At 33.8% G+C, this 18271-nt stretch overlaps 1 protein-coding gene across 1 annotated transcript; it reads left to right on the forward strand.

Annotated features, from left to right (window-relative positions):
- Window positions 1-2853: 2853 nt before the first annotated feature.
- LOC128238101 (fibrillin-1-like) lies at window positions 2854-17560 on the forward strand (the record flags this gene model as incomplete). Its single annotated transcript, XM_052953675.1, has 22 exons — window positions 2854-2982; window positions 3107-3320; window positions 3474-3716; window positions 3868-4026; window positions 4297-4491; window positions 4823-5074; window positions 6409-6570; window positions 7681-7797; window positions 8513-8638; window positions 8822-8935; window positions 10405-10665; window positions 11475-11603; window positions 11741-11872; window positions 12819-12989; window positions 13521-13646; window positions 14453-14578; window positions 14748-14876; window positions 15263-15385; window positions 16119-16382; window positions 16777-16886; window positions 17048-17084; window positions 17454-17560. Coding segments are annotated over exons 1-22 (3399 nt in total), but the record flags the coding sequence as incomplete, so codon positions are not given.
- Window positions 17561-18271: the final 711 nt, after the last annotated feature.

The following is an 18271-nucleotide window of genomic DNA, read 5'->3' on the forward strand; positions in this document are numbered from 1 at the left end:
GAGAAACAGCACTGCGACTTTCATACTAATATAATATGTTTACGTTCGAACAAATGCTTTGAAATTATTAATATAAAGGTGCCTTTAAAGCTGCACTCTCTAAGATTTACCGTTTTGACAACTTTTTTATTTTTTGTCTTGGAAAGAGCAAATATTTGCGTAACTATCTGCAATCTAGTGATATTGCTGACAAAAGATCAGATCGCAGAATTTTCATATTTCCATTCGAAAATTAATGTTTTATGGCTAAAAGCATAATAAACGGTTTAAGAAAAATGCATTAAACAGCAATTTTTGAACCTAAATATGAATATATGCGATTTAATTTTTTATCAGCAGTCTTATATTACCGGTTTGCATTTATTTACGCAAAAATTAACGCATTCAAAGACAAAAAAATTAAAAAAAAATTGTCAAAACGGTAAATCTGTGAGAGTGCAGCTTTAAGACCCGATGGAATGGGTGTTATTTTCAGCTATATATGTACTACTATATTACTTACCTATTTATTTGCTTGCTTACTTACTTACTTACTTACATACTGACATACTGACTTACTTACTAACTTACGTACTTACTTACTTACTTACTTACTTATTTACCTGCCTGCCTGCCTACTTATTTACCTACTTACCTACCTACTTACTTACCTACTCACTCGCTCACTCACTCACTCACTCACTCACTCACTCACTCACTCACTCACTCACTTACTTACTTACTTATTTACCTGCCTGCCTGCCTACTTATTTACCTACTTACCTACCTACTTACTTACCTACTCACTCGCTCGCTCGCTCGCTCGCCCGCCCACTCACTCACTCACTCACTCACTCACTCACTCACTCACTCACTCACTCACTCACTCACTCACTCACTCACTCACTCACTCACTCACTCAACTTACTTACTTCAAGATAACACTATGTTCTGACTATTCCCATTGTTTTCATGTGATATCGGTTTGTTGTTTCAGCTGGAATAGGTACAGCCTGCAAGACATCGTCGAACTGTATCACTGAAAGGGCCGTTTGCATAGATGGATATTGTACATGTGAAACGGGCATTTTGGATCGCAAAACACACACTTGCAACTCAGGTAAATAAAATTTGCATTTCTTTAAGGAAATACTTTATACAGTATTCTAATATCCGAGCACCTATTTGACTCTATATCGTCACGAACATTGTTGAATTTAGGACATGCCATTATTCAATTGACATTTTGACATCTTGTAATTCGATCATTTATTGTTGCTTTCCATTTTCAACAACATTATTAGCTGACATATAACTATGGCTCATAATAGCGAGTTAACAGTAAGCAATCTTTTTCTTTATTTGATCAGTGCATTTTCTCTATTGTTCTGGCTTCATGTCGATACTTCAAACTCAACACCGCAATTTCTCCTTCGCCTTCAGTGCCACTGCTTCCGTTTGGAGCAGAGGCTGGTGACAGCTTTTTAAATACAAATACACAGTGTGGTAATGAGGTGGAATTCAAACCTGGTTTTCCGGTACAAGACGAAATGTATACAAGATTGTATGTAAGTAATTGACTTTGCAATAGCAAATATGTAAATTTAATGAATACCTTGAAAGAAAATGCTTTATGACCTTGATTGAATGTTTCAGGTTTGTACAAACGGGTATGTGAGTATTGGTATGCAATATGCCAATCCGAACCCACCTTCGAACGCGTCTGTTGTTAATGGAGGCGCCATACTTGCGCCGTTCTATGCCAACATTCTGGACGGAAATGTATCGTATAGAACTTTGGATACACTGACAAAGCCTAGCACTTTAAATGACACTAGTTTGCTTCTCATCAAACAATATCTTTCCATAACGGACAACAATGAGGCGTTCGACGTTAAATTTGCATTAATTGCAACGTGGAGCAATATGTTGCCGTATCAAACGTCCTTCCAGCAAACACTGGTAAAGTATCACTGAATCATGGTTTGTTGATTAAACAATCTTACAGAAACAAGAACAACTTTGTTTATTTTGAGTTTTTTAGGTTGAGACGTATAGATTTCAATATGTAATAAGGCTATAAATATAAAAACAGAACAGCACAGAAAAATGATTTATTTGGATTTAAACATTAAATTTCTTATCAAAACAAATAGTTATAACTCAACATAAAGGTATTCAAATAATACAGAAACAAACACAGTAGCATTTATGTGTGAATTCCTATACACAATATGTTTCAGAAAAACACTTTTCAACTTGTCATGGCATCAGATGGAATATCCACACATGCGATCTTTATTTACGGGAAAAGAATGATGAACTGGAAAATGATGAATGCAAATCGACCCGACGTGTTTGTTGGCGTTATTGATCAAGGAAAACTGCTATATAGCAACATTTTTTCTTTCAAACAACCCGTTCTTCAGTTAGACGCATATGGGCATACAAAAGGTACGCCTACATGTTTGTCATAAGTATACAAGTCTGGCATTGGACATCAAACTTATTTGGAAACGAAAGAAATAAATATAGATATATAGACATTTCAGTGTGGTAGTTAACATTAACTTATCACCATCCATATGGTAATGCTTTGATATAAGATGTAATGTATCATTATTCATTTTCAACCTGCACTATGTTTTATTGGTGATATAAAATAGTTTCTTGACAAGAAGGAAAGTGAACATCTGAAGTCGAATATATAATTTGTATATCGTGATAAATTTACATTGTTCAGGTGTGGATGGATTGATCATAAAACCGCTGACAACCTCGAATAAACGTAAGGTGAACTATGCTGTGCAATGCCTTTCTTGGTACAAGTTACATATACATGAAGTAGAGTTCCAGCACAAAAGAATGGACAATATACCGTCATGCCCCTGCAGCTTATCAATGGCTAACCGTGACCCACTCGTTCGAGGAGAAACAAAAGTCAACAACAAAACAATCTGTATTGATATTTTGATTTCAGAAAGTATGGAACCCAATGGAATGGTACTTTCTTGCTTTTTTGTTTGGAATTGCTTGAATTGAATCTGTATTGAACTCGTTTTAATATATTAAGTGATAATAATCCGGTAATCACATATCTTAAATAGTCATTTGCAAACAATTACAGGTATGTTGTTATGACAAAGAATCGGAACAATGGACAGGTGAAATCCCATATGCCGGTGGACTTTATGCCTTCCATCCGGATTTCAGCATGCAACAGCATATTAGAGAGGATGTTGAACCAAAAACGACGTGCTGTGAAAAGTCAAATTACTGTCATTTATACTACAAGTTACGGCCTATCGGGACTTGCTATAAGGAAACCTGGTTTGACTTCGGTATAAACTGCTGTTTGTTTATTCTCTTTTTAAGTGGTTTGTTTTGTAAAGTGTGTTTGTTTTGTGCTATTTAACAGAATAATAGTAGGTTTTGGAATGCTGGTGTTATCATATAGATTCCATAATTTATTGTCTTGATATGTTCTTGTTAAGCTGTTTCATGGGGAGATCCTCACATACTAACGCTAGATGGGAAAAGATACATTTTCAACGGCCTCGGGGAGTACACGTTATTGACTTATAAACATGGCGGGGAGGAGTTTAGCCTTCAGGCGAGGACAGAACGGGCAATAAAAGCCAATGGTCAACTTTCTGACGCGACCTTGTTTAGTGTATTTGCAGCATTTGATAGCTATAACTCATCCGTGCATGTCGAAGTAAATAATGACAATGAAGGTACTTCTATTGTTCTGAAATACTATTCTGAATGTCAACTAAAACAGTTCTGGTCTTATGTATTTTCCTTCATATACACGTACATGTATTTGATATTTAAGATGATGACGTTTAACACATTTGATTCGTTTTTTTCTCTTTTTTCATCAAGGGTTTCTTGCTATCGTGAACAAGATTGATGTTACACAAGATATTCAAAAGAAGAATAGTTCCCACTTGTTCTCAGACAGCAAACACATGTTTGTTAAAAAATATACTAGTGAAACAAAAACTACAGATGCTTCGATAGAAGTTTCATTCCTTTCTGCAGGTATTTAACATTTATGATCGTCTTAATATTATATCCTGGCTCAAATCAGGGTTTTCGTTACATCTGTGATTACTGGACTTGTCCCTGTAGTTTTCCTGTTTTATGATTTTGTTTAAATAGCCTTTTCTTTACTGTAAGGGTAAAAGCTTTTACCGTATCTAACGATATAATGACATGGGCAGGCGCTTATTAACTGTCTTTCTTTAAAATAAACAAAGCAGTTGTATTTTAGATCTTAAAGATGTTTTAGAAATAACTTTCTTATTGTAGGAGTGACACTGAATATAACAGCCAGAAATGGAATGCTGTCATTAAGTACCATTGTAAAAACAGCATTACACGGACGTGTGCGAGGCCTTTTGGGAAATTTTGACGGAAATCCTGACAACGATTTTATCACACCTGACAACCTAACGCTAGATCCGAACATGAATGAGTCGGAAATATTCGATTTTGGTAAAACATGTAAGGACTGTTATTTCGTTTATTGTAATAAGAACTGTGTGCCCGGTTAGCGAATTGGTTAGAGCACTCGCTTTTCACCAAGACGACGCATGTTCGATTCCTGGCATGGGAGCATATGAGTTTGGTTGGTAGTGTTGGTCAAGTGACACAAGTGTTTTAATTCGTGTTCTCCTGTTTCCCCAACAACATCGTGCCAACAAGTGTGACTAAGCATAAGTTAATATATCTTTCTTCACCATCGCTCTGTAATTTAGATATTTTAAACTAACTTCTTTCTCGAGATTGATGTCATTATTTAACACATCATATACCCCTTGTATTTTGACTCCAGGGGAAATCGATGCCTCTCGCTCTGCGTTTAGGTACCCACAAAAGAAAAATCACAGCAGCTTCCAAAACAATTCGTTCGTTCCTCGATTTCTTGACACAGTTGCAAATGAAACACTTGATGCAGCGAAAGCGACATGCGGTGGATCCGAGGACCTAGCGTGTATTTTTGACCAAGTGTTCACAGAAAATGAGAATATATCCAGACAGACACTAGAAATAACAAATGCATCCCAAGCAACGGAAGTGGAACTCAGTAAGTTGAATTGTATTATGCACCTGTCTTCGTAAGGTTATATGAATTTTTAAACATCTTGATAATAAATATGCTTAAAAAAACAAAATATTTGCAGTAATTCTGAAAATTATAATCTTTCTTACTGGTTTGGTCCCTATTCATCTTATGTAGCATTGTGGACATTTTTTGGAGTTGATTGTTTGGTTACTTTAAATTATTCAATAGAAAAATCTTTGACAGATCACAACTTTAAATAACTTTTTACGAAAAGTACATATAAATAGGTATAAATAACATAGTATTGTTATATAAAGGACTCTTTAACTTCCTTCGACTCTCGACAGGCTGACCAATATTAGGCAATTTTTATAATTCACCGTAACACCAATTTTCTGAAATATTACTCCGTCATAGATAGAAAAATCCCCGATCTACAAAGCTGTGGAAAAATAGATGTCACGACAGGAAATGAAAGTTTTACCTGCGCGTTGGTGTTCGACGACAATGTCATCAAATACAACATTTTTCAAAACGTTAACCAGTCAATAGAAGTGAACCTTACAACTAAAACATTAATTTATATACACGACCCAGAGACTCCAATTCAAAATATAAGGTATTATTTACGAAAATAAATATCTAATACACTAGTACAAATTTCAGTCTGAAATATATATTCAATCCGTTTGTTTACATTTTTCATGTTAAGAAATGCTCTGCTGGTTGGGTTTGATTAATGAACGAATCAAGATACCTGTGAGTTAATCTTGGAGTGAGCAATACATCTCTCATTCCAGAAAATTAAAATATTTTTAGCTTTTAATATAACGTTGCATTTTTGTAGACTGGTGGTTGAAAATGCAGATGGTGGTGTCTCACCAATAGCATCAATCCCAGTATATATCTGCTCAGGATGTAGTGATCATGGGTTCTGCTTGGATGAAACGGTAGAAGAGCAACATTCCTTTTCCAGTTTTAGATACAGAAAATGCAGGTGTGATGAGCAATACACAGGTATTTTATTTTATCTCATAATAAATGGTAAGTTGTTGTAGTCAAACAGGTATCCGCCTTTGGGCAAGGTGCTCCCGGGTTCCACCTTATCATGGAATATTTTCAAGTGGCCTCTCTAAAAAGAAAATAAGTTCAATTGTTTTGTTTTGCACTGGGAAGAACTCGAACTTGATTCATATCTGTTTTGACAACCAAGCTAGAATCATAATCAACTGCGCTGTGATTGTTTTGAACAGCTTTGAATAAACTTTGAACAGAATATCATGTTAATCAATCTTTTATATATTGGTTAAGTCAAGAAATTAAAGAAGTGTCGGTTTTCTTGATGTGCATTTAAGGTGTCAACTGCGAAAGCGACTTTGACGGCTGTGCATCAAATCCATGCTCAGGAGGGAGAAACTGTACCGATATTCCCGCCTCGAATCATACCATTGCGGGGCTAGCATTTCGCTGCAGTAGTTGCCCCGATGGCTTTAATGACGACGGTATCAAATGCCAAGGTAAGAAGACAAAACCGTATTTAAATTATGAAGTGACAGGAAAATCGTGCCCACTTATTGTTGTCGGATTATATGTCATTGCATTATCAACGAAAGTGAAAAAAATATCGTAATAACAGCTCACTTCGTTGAATATTAAGATAGTGTCTGAAATCGAATAAAGATTTTAAACTGTATATTCAATACACCTAGTGTTATATTTTGAGTAGTACCATTTGTTTCAAAATGTCATGACCAATAAAATGCCATTCGAAAATGGCACGTACGATGCGTTTGTTGCTAAGGTGACACCAATGTACAAGTATGTGAATTGCGGATGCCTGAAAATCAATAGTATTTTGATATCATTAAAAAGATTCAGAGGCAGAAAAAAATATACCGAAAAAACATCGGAAACAAGCTTTTTTGTATTGGAAGAATGAACTTTAGTCTATTTCCATAGTAAATTGCAGACATTGCTGAATGTACAGGTGACAATGGCCTGTGTCGACAAAAATGGTATCGTCAAATGATTATTGTAAATTGCACATATTAAAGTGACACTCTTATTCAAAATCAATTCATACACATGTATAACAAACACAAATTTTAAGTGATAAACCCTCCACCACTCGCTAAATTATGCATTTATGGAACAAATTAGTTACTGATAACAAAATTGGAACCGTGTATTTCATAGTCGAAAACCCAAAAATATTAAATGATTGGTGAATGCTAAAAGATTTACTGTAATCTACTATAGTTACATAAGGTAGAAATACCGTGTTTTCTGCACATTTCTTTTAAATTAAACTCGGAATCCTTCATAAGAACAATTGTTTTCGACATTTATTCATCCTTTCTGGTATATGCAAACAATTGTGTTACTTGCGGTAATTCTTATTTGGGAGTAAGAGTGCATCTTTAAAGAAGTGCAGGTGGCTGTGGCCTACGTGAACAAAAAATTTTCGCGTATGGTTGCAGACAATAATAAATGTGCAGGTGACAATGACCTGTGTAAAGAAATATGGTATCGCATTATCGTATTTTGCAGATATTAATGAATGTGTTGGTGACGGGGGCTGTGTAATTTAATATGGTATCTTCTCATATCATTATCGTATACTGCAGATATTGATGAATGTACAGGTAACAGTAGCCTGTGTGAACAAAAATGCATTAACATAGAAGGCAGCTACACGTGCGTTTGCCAAGAAGGATATAGAATAAGTAGAACGGAATGCACTGGCAAGTATTAAGTTTTTTGTTTTCTTCATTTATCATGTACTCATTACAGATTTTAATATCCTAATAAGGTGCAAACAGATAGCTATATATACATGGACAAGTTTTACTCTCATCGAGTTAATGTGTTAAGTTGAATAAAGCTTGAAATTGTTCCAGTGTTTAAATCTTATAAGAAGAAAAACATCCATAACATATAAGCAACATTATTTGAAAGACGTCTTGTCATTTAGATATTAATGAATGCGAAGAAGCTACTCACGACTGCCCACATATTTGTGAAAATAGTCTGGGATCGTATAGTTGCAAATGCCATTTTGGATACAGACATAACGCAGCATCTATGGAGTGTGAAATAGAAACAGGATTAGGTAATGACGAGCTCTTTATTATAGTTGTGTCAAAAACGTTCAACATATTTTGCTTCTTATATTGTATCCATATTGCTTAAAGTAGTATGAACTACAGACAGACCCAATATAATAAATAATTTCCATCAAATAATACTTACGGAACATGCATTCTGTTGACGTTGTGAAACCAATACATGTTTATTTTCAAACATGTTTGCTTTGTTGTATTCTAACAGAATCATGTATTAACCAGTTGTTGTTTTTGTAGTCATGATTATAACTAACCAGTTGTTGCCGTCGTACTCATTGGTCCATGTCCAAGTGTATACAAATCACAATAAACAGTATACTCTATACTTTTACAGATCCATGTTCTGGCGTGAGCCTTGACTGTTCACAGGCCGACGGGTGCACTCTTGATGAAGAAAATGAAGCAACTTGTTTCTGTAATGATGGTTATGAGCTTAGAGAAAACTCAAATATCTGTACAGGTAAAACTATTTACCGAATAAAACTAATAAACGAATGCTGTGAAAATATTAAATTTATACCAATTTATTTAGATTGCCAATACAAAATTACTTATGTCCTTTATGGGTTTGTATCTTAACGTGCCACTGTTAATGCTAGTTGTGCTAGAACATATATCTTAAAATGTTTGCATTCTACTTTAGATATAGACGAGTGTACACGAAATGTGTGTCCACAAGAATGTAAAAATTCCAATGGTTCTTACACGTGTATATGCTATCCTGGATTTAAGTTGCATGGTACTAAAGAATGTATCGGTAAGACTATTTTTAGTATTACACTGTATTTTAGTGGCTAAACTTTTTTTTATCACACATTAGTGGCACTTAGCGACCCTTATTGTTCTATGTCTCTGAAATACAACATATCTACTTGCACCACTCTCCGATAACCCCCATAAAACATTGTGGTAGCCTGTTTTTTTTTAAGAAATCGGCGGATTGACCTTGATTTTATATTTACCTTTAAACGCTATGAATACCCATATGGAATAGGGATTTGGAAAAACTGACATGTTTGTTCCAAATAATGGCTTAATTCAAAATTCGGTTCGTTTCTTTGACGTTCTCTTAATCTCGGTAGTTTGCCATACGTGTCTACTTGGAGCTATCCCACACAAGACTAAATAATGATATTTTCCAGTGGTTTGAAACACAAAAGGGATTATATCAAACACAGTAGCACGTTTGAAGGGATTATGTAAACATCACATCTATTTTGGCAATGTAAACGGATCCGTAAACATGATACTAGAATAAAGATGACAATGAATTTCCGAAGCAATCTCAACAACAGTACATTCGTGTTACTAAGAGCATCTATTTTTATTATATAAAGCCCCTCTGTCAAGAAAAATATGAATGTCCTAAGGATATAACTTACCAAGACCATTTCGAAATTAATTACAAAGTACTCACAATTTCTTCGTCTGGTAATTGTGGACACTCGTGTGAAATATATTTCTGTAACGGATATTAGTTTCATTGTCTAGGGCAAACACTCGTGAACAATATAGTTATATTTATTAATTATTTGATATATTTGACTCATTGACTGTTCCAAAGCGCTACATGAATATTTATTAATATACTGCTTGTTCTAGCTTGGATCTAGTTCGTTTCCCTGTCTTCGGTTTTTTGTTTGTGGCCGTTTAATTGTACTGTAAATACTTTGTCGATTTATGTTGTTTCAAAACCCCAGTATACTCGTGTTCCAATGAAAACGTTTTTCGCCAACCGTTTCAATGCGGTTTCCCAGATGATAGTGTGTATATTTAGCATGTGGAAATCATATGATTAGTACCGACGTTTTTTTTTTTAATTTGATTGGTATATACGTGGTAGACAAAAAATACGCAAAAACTGCGAAAGATCAATGTGTTGTAAGCGATGTGATACATCAGTAAGTAAAATATCATGCGTTGTACACAACTATATCAATTTTATGTAAATTTTTGCAATTTACTTTTTTCTTGCATTGTATCATCTGGTGTCTAGGCCCTTTACTATACGAGATATTTCATATTGACAAAATCGGCTTTTTATTTTGGAATACAATTAATATATCTTTGACATCTTTGCAAGGTTCAATTTGTAGTTCTGATTTCTTTGTTTTAGTGATGATACAATATATTTCGGATGATACATGTTTAATGATATATGTTCATATTCGTTTAACAATAGATATATTAAATCAATTTTAAAACTAAGTCCTTTTTATATTTTAGAATGTTCTTTACCATTTTATGGATACAACTGCGAGAAGATATGCCGCTGTTCGTCTCGGGGAACGATACAGTGTCATTCAGTAAAAGGATGCGTCTGTCAAGAAGGATGGACGGGTGAAACGTGTGATGACGATATCGATGAGTGTTTATATGATATCAATCCATGCAGCGATACCTACAAACGCTGTGTAAATACAGATGGTGCATTTCGATGTGATTGTATGGACGGATTTGAAGAAACCCGAGAGGGACTCTGTAAAGGTTTGTCATTGTTTTAAGTTTGTTTCTTCATGAATCTCACATAAATGATTTTGTCATTACAATGCTTGTGTAAAGACAAATTGACTGTTAAGTGAGAAATTTCTTTCAGATAAAAACGAATGTGCCACCCCAATATTGAACGAATGCGGAAAAAAAATGGATTGTAATAACACCAAAGGTGGCTACACATGCGAATGCAATAATGGATACACTATGATTAAAGACAGCTGCGTCGGTAACGTATTTCTTTCTATTTTACATAGAACCATTAAAGGTACAAATGTATATAACAAAGTTAAATTATGTGATTATCAATAAAACACTTACAATTATTAACATTGTGTTTGACCCTGTAGTTTTATATTGCATGAGTAATTGTGTAATGAAACTTGATGGTCAAGGTAATTGTGTTTTAATTTGCGTTCGTATTCATCATTATGTTTTTTTGAAGATATTGATGAATGTTCTTTGGGGCTGTCTGGATGTGATCATCTGTGTGAAAACTTACCTGGCCGTTACAACTGCTACTGTTTCCACGGCTACAAGTTACTAAGCGACATACGTTCTTGTCGGCAAGGTGAATGTAGTGCAATATTTGCAACAGTCATGTTAAATATCAATAAAGAGCATTAATATATTATTATTATTATTATTGATGCTCTTTTGTTTGCATTCAAGATAGTGTGTTGAAATAAATCATGTGCATCTTTTCGCCTTTGGACAGTCCAACTTGTACATTCTTTTTTTCTTATATGGTACAAATGTATACATATATCGATTTCTGCTTTAACATGAACTATATATTTAAGTTGCGGATCCATGTCGTTCATTCGGCAATCTTAACTGTTCTAATATATGTGTGGTCGATGATACATGTACTGCGAAATGTACCTGCCCTAATGGATATGAACTGAATGATGATGCTCAAACGTGTAACGGTAAATTTTGTCTCATTCTTGTTTGCTATGATAACCATCAATTAACTTGAATTGAAATGAGTAAGTCTATCAATAGTCACTGTTTCTAATTGTATTTGACCGTAATCTATGTTCTTGTATGTAATGTGATTTTTCAGATACTAATGAATGTTTACATGAGGAATTGAATAAATGCAGACCTAACAACACATGCGAAAATACTGCGGGATCGTACAAATGCGATTGCGAAGATGGCTTTAAACTTTCTAATGATGGACGTACTTGTGAAGGTAAATAGATGGAAAACTAGTTTTTTTTACTGTTTTATAATTACATTACACTAGATTTATGTATTTCATAGAACATCTGTTATATAGTTTCATTGTGTTTCTTTATTGGTTTTATATTTACAGAATGCGATATTTTTCACTATGGACCAAATTGTATCAAAGAATGTAACTGTTTACACGGATATTGTGACAAAGTAAAGGGTAAGTTTAACGTAATCAAAAATCGTTACAATCTTCCAGATTTGTAATCTAATACTGTTCTTAATTCAAACTAACAACAATCAAGCACAATTTATGGTGAAGTATGAATAACAGACCACTAGTGAAATCAAATGAACACTAGCTTCGAACTGATATTATGTTTTTATTATTATCCGCGTAAAAGTGTTTGTTTATACATTGCCCTAACCCTATGTGCAAAGATAAACATGCGAACAATATTTTCATTGCCCTTGTCTTTTCTATATAGAAAACCTGACGTTCATTTTGCATGCAGCGTTCGGCCGTAAAACGTCACTGTTCATTTCATTATTGCAATCTCATTTGAAAAGCGTGACGTTACTTGACAATATTGCACGATTTGGTGAATTGTCCTTAAAAACTTATCTGATATACTTCATGACTATAATTCCAAGCAAATAAAATGGACAAAGAGCAGTTGATACAAATATTTATGCAAAAAGCTACAGAAACATGCTCAGTAGCAAAAGGTTTGAACATAAACCCGGTTTAGTGGCAATGACTGATTCATATTGTTCATGTGACACGCAGCATGAAGTATAGGGGCAGAGTTTTCAAACTTCCCTGAAGGATTTGCAAAAAATGCAATCGAGCATTCATTTTGTATGATTGCATTTGAAATAATAATCAATCGTTTAATGATCTTTAATTTGTCATAAGTAGTTCGGATACCACAGAAATGTAAGACAACCTTTTATTTCCCTAGGATGCAACTGCACTGAAGGCTGGTCTGGGGGAAACTGTGATGCTGATTTAGATGAATGTAGCCCTCCTGATGCATACAGTTGCCCTGGGAATGCTAAATGTGTAAACACACTTGGAAGCTTCATTTGCAAGTGTTTCACCGGTTACACACTAGAAAATGGGACCTGTACAAGTAAAACTGTTAACAATAATACATTCACAGACAATAATTGTTAAAGGTCTTCAAAACATTATTAATTACTTTTATCATAATAATGAATAAAACATTAGATAGGCATCCAATACACAGTTATACGAACACTCTTCCTTTAACTGAGATTGAATCGCTTTATCCACCTCTCGATAGAGTAACGTAAAATTGTAACAATTAAATACTCTAAATTGCTTTGTTTTCGCTAATATTCACGTATTCACTATGTTTTTTTAAACTTTGATACAGTGATCGTGTTACACGTGATATATGGCAGTTTGTATTTTCGTTCTTTATTTTCACTAAAATCAGAAATGAAATGACTGATTTTGCAATGTTATAGGCCAGAAAAGGTTGTTTCAATATATTTATATTCATAAAATACTTTCATATTCGTTCTCTACACATGAAACCCTTTCCAAATATATAACAAAGATATATGGGCACCAGGAATCTTAAATTAACAATATAGTTTAAAATAAACTACAGCTTTGTATTATATTTCTCTAATAGATATTGATGAATGTCTGAATCCATCACTTAACGACTGTGATCAAAAATGCGCTGATACTCCTGGGAATTACGAGTGCAAATGTCATGAAGGTTACAACTGGACCTCATCAGTCTTGGCATGTACAGGTAAGTCACTTAAAAAGACGTTCAGGTCACTAAATTGGTCGGGTATGTTAACAATGGGTCAAACAGAACACTTCGGCCATTTCCCATCGAAATCAACTTTGGATGTTTGCGAGTGCATTGGTTCAAGGAATTCGTTAATAAAGTTAATGATTATGCATAGGTGATATTATGATAGGACGCTTTTCTGGTGACCTGTTCACGTCGAGTTTGTTGTGTAAACATGTATCCGTCGAGACCACATGTCGAGGCGGATACATGTTTACTCACCGAACCAGAAATCGTTTTAATGTAATATTTCATTTATTATATACATGATATACCTGCCTATTTAATTATTCCTTTCATTTTTCGGTTTCAATTTGATTTATATTTAATGCCATCTATCAAATGCGCGTATGAATTCAAATGTGTTACGTAGTTTTGTGTAATGAAGTCAAACTAGTTTATTAGATAGATTGGTAGTGTTCTATGCTTCGTGTGTATCCTTATAGTTCTTTGCAGAACATGAGAACCATGTTCTTGAATACATGTATTTTCATGCTTCTTGAGCGGAATAAAGTTAGATCATTTAATGTATTTAAAAATAGACAGGTTTTACCTTCATTCTTTTGGTTACGCTGTTTTTAGCAACGCGAAAGTTATGCCAAGATTACACACGGTACGCGCATGATACGAAATCAGAAAACGACAGTATCATGATTCGGATTTTACATGCGGCGTTCTGACGTATTTGAATTACTAAGTTCATACCACGGCTTAGAAATGGTTTATAGGTCATTGATATGAGTATTAATATCTTTTTTTAGATATTGATGAATGTAGTAAGGACCCAGGCAAGTGTGAGCAAAATTGTCAGAACACTGTTGGTAGCTACGTATGTTCCTGTATAGAAGGGTTTTCGCTGGACTTGACTGACAGACAGAGTTGCATAGGTAATGTTGATCCTAGAATATTTATGATGTTATATAGAAAACTTATTGCCCAAATTGTAAACACGTATGTTCTGAATATAATTGTTTCGAGGTTTCGACTTTATTAGTATCTGGTTAGATTTATTAGGAATTTTTCTAGTGTATTTATTGCTGAACATTTTCCTTTCAGTTGTATCTAAATGTAATGACACTGAAAAGAGTTTGTGCCAGAACAACTCACAGTGTGTTAAACAGGGTAATGACTCTAAATGCTACTGCAAGAAAGGATTTTCGACGAAAGAAAATAACGAATGCATTGGTAAGGTACACCAAATAAGTTATGTTAATTTAACAAGTATGGCTACCCTTTATCAAAATAGCCTTAGATCAAAACCGAATTTTAAGGGAATGTTTTAGGATAAATAAATGTCAAGAAGATTTGATTTGTCTATCCATCGAACAAACATCATAATTTCTAAGTATTCGTTTTGAGGGCCAACAATTCATAAAAAACACACAAAAAACAAACAATGCAATTGATAGTACATTTTCCCTCGAGAATTTATTAGAATTAATATGAGACTCTATTTTACTTGCATACGCACATTTTTGTTTTCTCTTATTATTTAATTCAAATGGCAGTGAGGCTTTAACCTTTTGTCAACGATGTTGTGTGGCATTGTGACATGTATCTTTAAATTTCAGATATCAATGAATGCGATGGAAAATCTTATCCCTGTGATCACTTTTGTAAAAATACACAAGGAAGCTATGATTGTATGTGCAAAGATGGGTATTTCCTCAAAGAAGATAAAAGATCGTGCGAGGGTAAAAACACAATCTCAATAGTGTTAATTGTTGTAACTTTGCGATGTTCTGTCTCGTGAGGTTTTGATTTAGCAAATGTTGCTACGGAAATTTTAAGAGAGAGAGCGAGAGAGGGAGAGAGAGGGGGGGGGGAGAAAACATCAAAAATATGTAACGCATTGCTCTTTAAAATTGTTACAGATATCCAGAATTTATACATCAAAGTCCGTTTTTAGGTATTATATCTTAACAACGCACTTTTTAAAATGGAAAACATGTTTATTAACATACATGTTAACTATTTTCTTGGACACATTCATAAATTGAGTTATATCTCAGGATACAAATACTTTGTGGTGTGTTGTTTATAAATGTGTAAGAATTTTAAAATATCATGCCATAAGTACTTAGTTAGAATTTACCTAAAGTACATTTTTGTTCTTAATTTATTTGTTTACTTAGCAAAACTTCAAACTAGACTTACCCCAGTTGGGATTTTGAGTTTACGCTGAAACAAATACAATTCTCAATAATTTTGTTAAGTTAGCAACATTGCATATATTCCTTTATTTTAAAGATTTGATATAATTCTGGTTAAGTTGTCCATATTTTCTTTCAGAAATTGATGTAAATGTTTTATAAAATAATAGACTGTCTTGTCAGGTCTTGTTAGAACTTGTGTTGTGTGCATTTTCTAATCTGATCAAATAATTACATTCTGATATAAGCCCTTAGCCAAGATTTTATATTGTAGAATGTAAACAAGGATATTTCGGATCAAACTGTACTTCAAAATGTCTTTGTGAAATGGAAAACACCGCATCGTGCGACACTCTAAATGGCAATTGTTATTGTCTAAATGGTTGGGCAGGACATAATTGCACCTTGGACGTAGATGAATGTTCCTCGGAAAGCATGTATACATGTCCTGAACATTCGTTATGTTTTAATACTAATGGAAGTTACGGATGTACCTGCAACAATGGGTTTCAGAAACTTGAAAATGGCACTTGCAAAAGTAATTTTTCTGGATTTTTTTATTATTAAATTCATTGTAAAATAGAATATCTAAATTTGCATGTCTCTGTAATTTATAAACACCCTTGACTAGGTAGTATTACTGCATTTTGCATAGTTAATACACGGATAATCAGCACTGAAAACATTTTTTTACTATATTACATTTTCGAGATTTACTGTATAACTATGTCGTGATTTGTGATGAATAATGAAAAAAGAATAATGCCATGGAAACCATTTGATTGTCTTATAATTACAGGTAACTATTTCTCTTGAAATCTTAAACTTAAGCTACTTCTGATAAACATGATAATGTATATGATGTTTCAACAATGTTGTATGGTCAAACTAAACAACGATGAACAACTAAACCTGTGTTTTTTTCTATACAGGGTGTGATAACTATCATTTTGGTTATGGATGCCTACAAACTTGTGCATGTTTCGAGAATGAAACTCAGTTTTCATGTGGGAATCTGGATGGTGTATGCGGATGCAAACCGGTAACCTTTTTTTTAAGTACACACCAAGTACATATTTCACCTTTGCTCGTAGAAATGTGTTTACTATATTAAAACTACATGGTTAAAATTATAGCTAATTTATGTACGATTAATAACTTAAAAATATAAATAAAAACAATTTTCGAATACACAATTTCCAGGGGTTCGGACGTGAAAACATTTCCGATGCTTGTTCACGTAAGTAGAAAGTAAAGTATTCTTTACTTATATAAAGCAACAATTAAAGAGAATGAAATGTTTCCGTTGATTTGTTTATTTGATTTTGATTTGCAAGGAATATCAACTAACATCTTTTTGAAGAAGAAAATAAATGTTTTGAATAAAGTATAGAAGTATTTATATTTCGCCCAGTATTTTGTTTAAATTACGGTACAATGTACGTCTGTTTGTTTGTTTGCTGTCTGTCAAGATCCATGGAGAATATACGATACGTAGTGGATCAATGTTGTACATTCCCTACAGCATGTTTTATAATTATTTTTAATAAAGTCTTCCGAAGTACATGATATGTATTTTCTTCGAACCAAACGCTATATCCTCACATAGGTTGCACAAACAACACCTACGGTATCGACTGCACGGAGAAATGCAATTGTAATCTGACAAACAGCGCAAATGTTCTCCGGTTATGCAACGAAGCAAATGGCACCTGCATTTGTAAAGTTGGATGGGAAGGTCCTTCGTGTTATGATGATACGGACGAATGTAAAGACAAAACGATATGTGGAAACAATGGAACCATTGGATGCCATAATATCAAAGGGTCCTTCATATGCGATTGCATGCGTGGATACAGACTTGAAAATGATAGCTGTGTTGAAGGTACACTGTTGCTGTCTACTTGTAAATAATACACTGATTTTTGTTATGTATTTGTAGCCGTAACACACGGTTGTGTGTCCTATAATAATGACATTGATTTCACAATTGATGACTAAGTCAAAAGCAGGATATTAAAGTATAACTATGGATACGTAGAATTAGAATCACATTTATTTTCACTCAAATCCAACACAATTTACATAAAGAGTTCTCAGTAGATTCGTAAATTTGCTAACAAATAATTCCTAAATCAATATATTGGGATGTTTTTTCTATGAGATTATGGTTGACATGGAAACCATTTGATTGTCTCATAACTGGAAGTAACTACCTCTCCTGAAATAGACATGCCAATGTTATAACATTACATTGCTTTTGAAAACCTTAAATTTTAATTATCTATTTTTATTGACCGAATTTAAATTATCAATGAGGGCACAATGTTTTGTGGAACTCAAATTTTACCAGAACAAAATGCTGCTTATATTCTTCCGTTTGCATTTTAGAAATTATAACTTGCTTACATGGAAACATTACCTTTT

The sequence above is a fragment of the Mya arenaria genome, chromosome 6, assembly GCF_026914265.1.
Source record: "Mya arenaria isolate MELC-2E11 chromosome 6, ASM2691426v1".
In the NCBI taxonomy this organism is placed as follows: domain Eukaryota; kingdom Metazoa; phylum Mollusca; class Bivalvia; order Myida; family Myidae; genus Mya; species Mya arenaria.